This window comes from Arachis ipaensis, chromosome B01, assembly GCF_000816755.2.
Source record: "Arachis ipaensis cultivar K30076 chromosome B01, Araip1.1, whole genome shotgun sequence".
Classification (NCBI taxonomy): Eukaryota; Viridiplantae; Streptophyta; class Magnoliopsida; order Fabales; family Fabaceae; genus Arachis; species Arachis ipaensis.
This window is the reverse complement of record NC_029785.2, coordinates 27,024,021-27,026,351: the sequence shown is the minus strand read 5'-3', so window position 1 is coordinate 27,026,351 and position 2,331 is coordinate 27,024,021. Positions and strand designations below refer to the sequence as shown.

The 2,331-nt window shown below is 32.3% G+C and overlaps 1 protein-coding gene across 2 annotated transcripts in view; it reads right to left on the bottom strand.

Moving 5' to 3' along the window:
• Nucleotides 1-1,604, bottom strand: part of LOC107628000 (AP2-like ethylene-responsive transcription factor ANT) — a 6,558-nt gene extending 4,954 nt beyond the window's left edge. Inside the window, exons 1-3 of one of the 2 annotated variants that reach the window (XM_016330807.2) lie at nucleotides 1,336-1,604; nucleotides 905-1,232; nucleotides 224-755 (exon numbers count right to left, since the gene is read on the bottom strand). In XM_016330807.2, coding sequence (XP_016186293.1) covers nucleotides 224-755; nucleotides 905-1,223 — 851 coding nt within the window. In that variant the 5' untranslated portion in view covers nucleotides 1,224-1,232; nucleotides 1,336-1,604. The remainder of the gene's footprint in view (nucleotides 1-223; nucleotides 756-904; nucleotides 1,233-1,335) is intronic. The other variant, XM_016330815.2, reaches the window with a different exon arrangement.

The window sequence follows — 2,331 nt, the reverse complement described above, 5'->3', positions numbered from 1 at the left end:
AAAAATAAGATTCTTTTAAAAAAATTAATTTTAGTTAAAAATCTAAAATAAAATAAAATATTCCAAACATTATCAACTTAGACCAGATGTTGGAGACTAAAATGCAACGTTACCAAAAAATAAAAATAACAATAATTGTGTATCTGTGTCTCCAATCCAATGAAACAAGTTATAGTATCTGGAAAAGATTAGAATGGAAGGATGAGTAAACTAAGTAACAAACCTTGTTACACCTCTATACTGTGAGGTTCTTTGCCCAAACGTGTCAATGGATTTTCTATGAACAATATGCTTCTGTTGAACCTTTTCAGAACCCCTCTTCTTTGTTGCATCCATGCTGCCAACAATGGAATCAATGCCATTGACACTCACACGCTGCTGCGAACTCGTGACGCAGCTCGATTGCGAGCTCGGACTCATTGACAAGCTCAAAGACTGCAAGTCCCCCCCATAACTCATTGTTCCAATTGAAGAAGCTCCTAATAATTCACCACCTCCATTATTCACCTCAATCACCCCCCAGTTCTTGAGATTGTTGTCGTTGGTGTCTGAAGCTTGCGTACTTTGCTTGTTGGAACCTTCTAGAAGCCCATGGTAGTATGACAAGTGTGGTTGGTGGTTGTTTCTATGAAAAATGGTGTCCAGGCTGAGAGGCATTGCTTCCGCTACACTACATTCATAGTGATGAGGTGTCTCCATCAAATCGCCGCCACCTAACAAATTCTCCAGTTTTGGCGTTGAACTTGAACCAATCACTTCAAACCACAAGTTACAACAAACATTTTTAGTTAAAGCCAACTTAATACTATTGATACCTTTATTCACGGGCACAAAAAGAATATACAATCAGATTCAGAAAACTTTCTTATTTTTATTTATTTATTTTTTATTGGAGGTAGCTAACCTTGTTGTGGGTGTGCCCTGTTGATTAGAGGGTCCATTCCGTAGAGAGTGCCATCAGATTTGAGGGGCATAACTGGAAAACCAGAATACAGGCTAACGTTATTATTATTGTTGTCAGGTTCAATTCCGTAGTAGAATCCATAGCTGCTAAGATGAGAAGCATGGTGGTTCATGTAGAAGCTTGTTGGAGGAACAGAAGCAGCAGAGGAGGAAGAAGAAGAATCAACATGATGGTGTGGAGAAGAGAGTGAAAACCCCAACCAGTTGTTTTCATTATTAAGCTCAACACCGCCATCATCATTTTCCACTATACTCTTCATTCTCTCTCTCTAACACAAACAAAAATTGAGTTTTGTCTTAAGGGGAAAAAATATGTATACTAAAAAGCAACTCAATCATTAGAAAACAAATAAATAAGTAAGTAATTATTACAGTACTCAATAGTCTTGTTCCAAGTTCCAACCCCCAGCGTTTGGGAAGAACAAGTGTGATTTGATTCTGTATTGAGTGTATGTGTGTCTTATGTGTGTGAATATATAAAACAAAAAGAATGGAATGTGGTTACAGGAAGGAGCAAGGGAATGGTTACTTATTGATCGTTCCCGCATTCCATGGGGATCTGTGTATGAGAAAGACCTTCGCTTTTGCTTTATTCTTATTCTACGCTCCTCTCCCCCACCCACCCTTTTCCCTTTCTCTTTGCCTTACTCCTCTCACTAGCTCTCTGGATTATAGAATTTACTCTCATTCAAAATGAATTTAAATGTTCTTGTTATCCATTAACAAGCCCCATCTTGCACCTTATTGCACAAAACACGTACATCTCTTTCTTTTTCTTTTTCAAGTAAATTTTAGTCAAATAATTTAATTGATAATAAATTCTAATTATAAAACCAATTATCAACTTTTTACCTATCAGACAAATTAATTTTTATATCAAATTTATTCTCTTTAAAATTAACAAATTTAATCAATTTTGTATTCATGATCAATTATAAAATATTAAATTTTTTATATTAGTCTCTCCATGTCTACTTAAGTGAATTTTGTTAGCTTTTAATAGAAAAATTTGATGTGTAACAAAATAAAAATAAATGAATATATATATATTAGGGATATTTTAGTTTTTTTTCTAATAAAAATATTGTAGTTATTTTTTATAAAAAATATTAATTTAAATCGATTCAAAATTTAATTTATTAATTTTTTGGCTAAACTGATTTGTCCAATCTAGTTTTAATAAAAATAACACAATTTAATTGATTATATGTGTTACATTTTAATTTTTAAAAAACATCTTTAAAAAAAAGACTTTTTAACATTTTTATCTAAGTAGCTCCTTTATATATATTGTACTACATTACATATTCTTGCAAATATAAGTAAAATAATTATAGGATAAATTAAAATTCTTAATAATGGATTTTT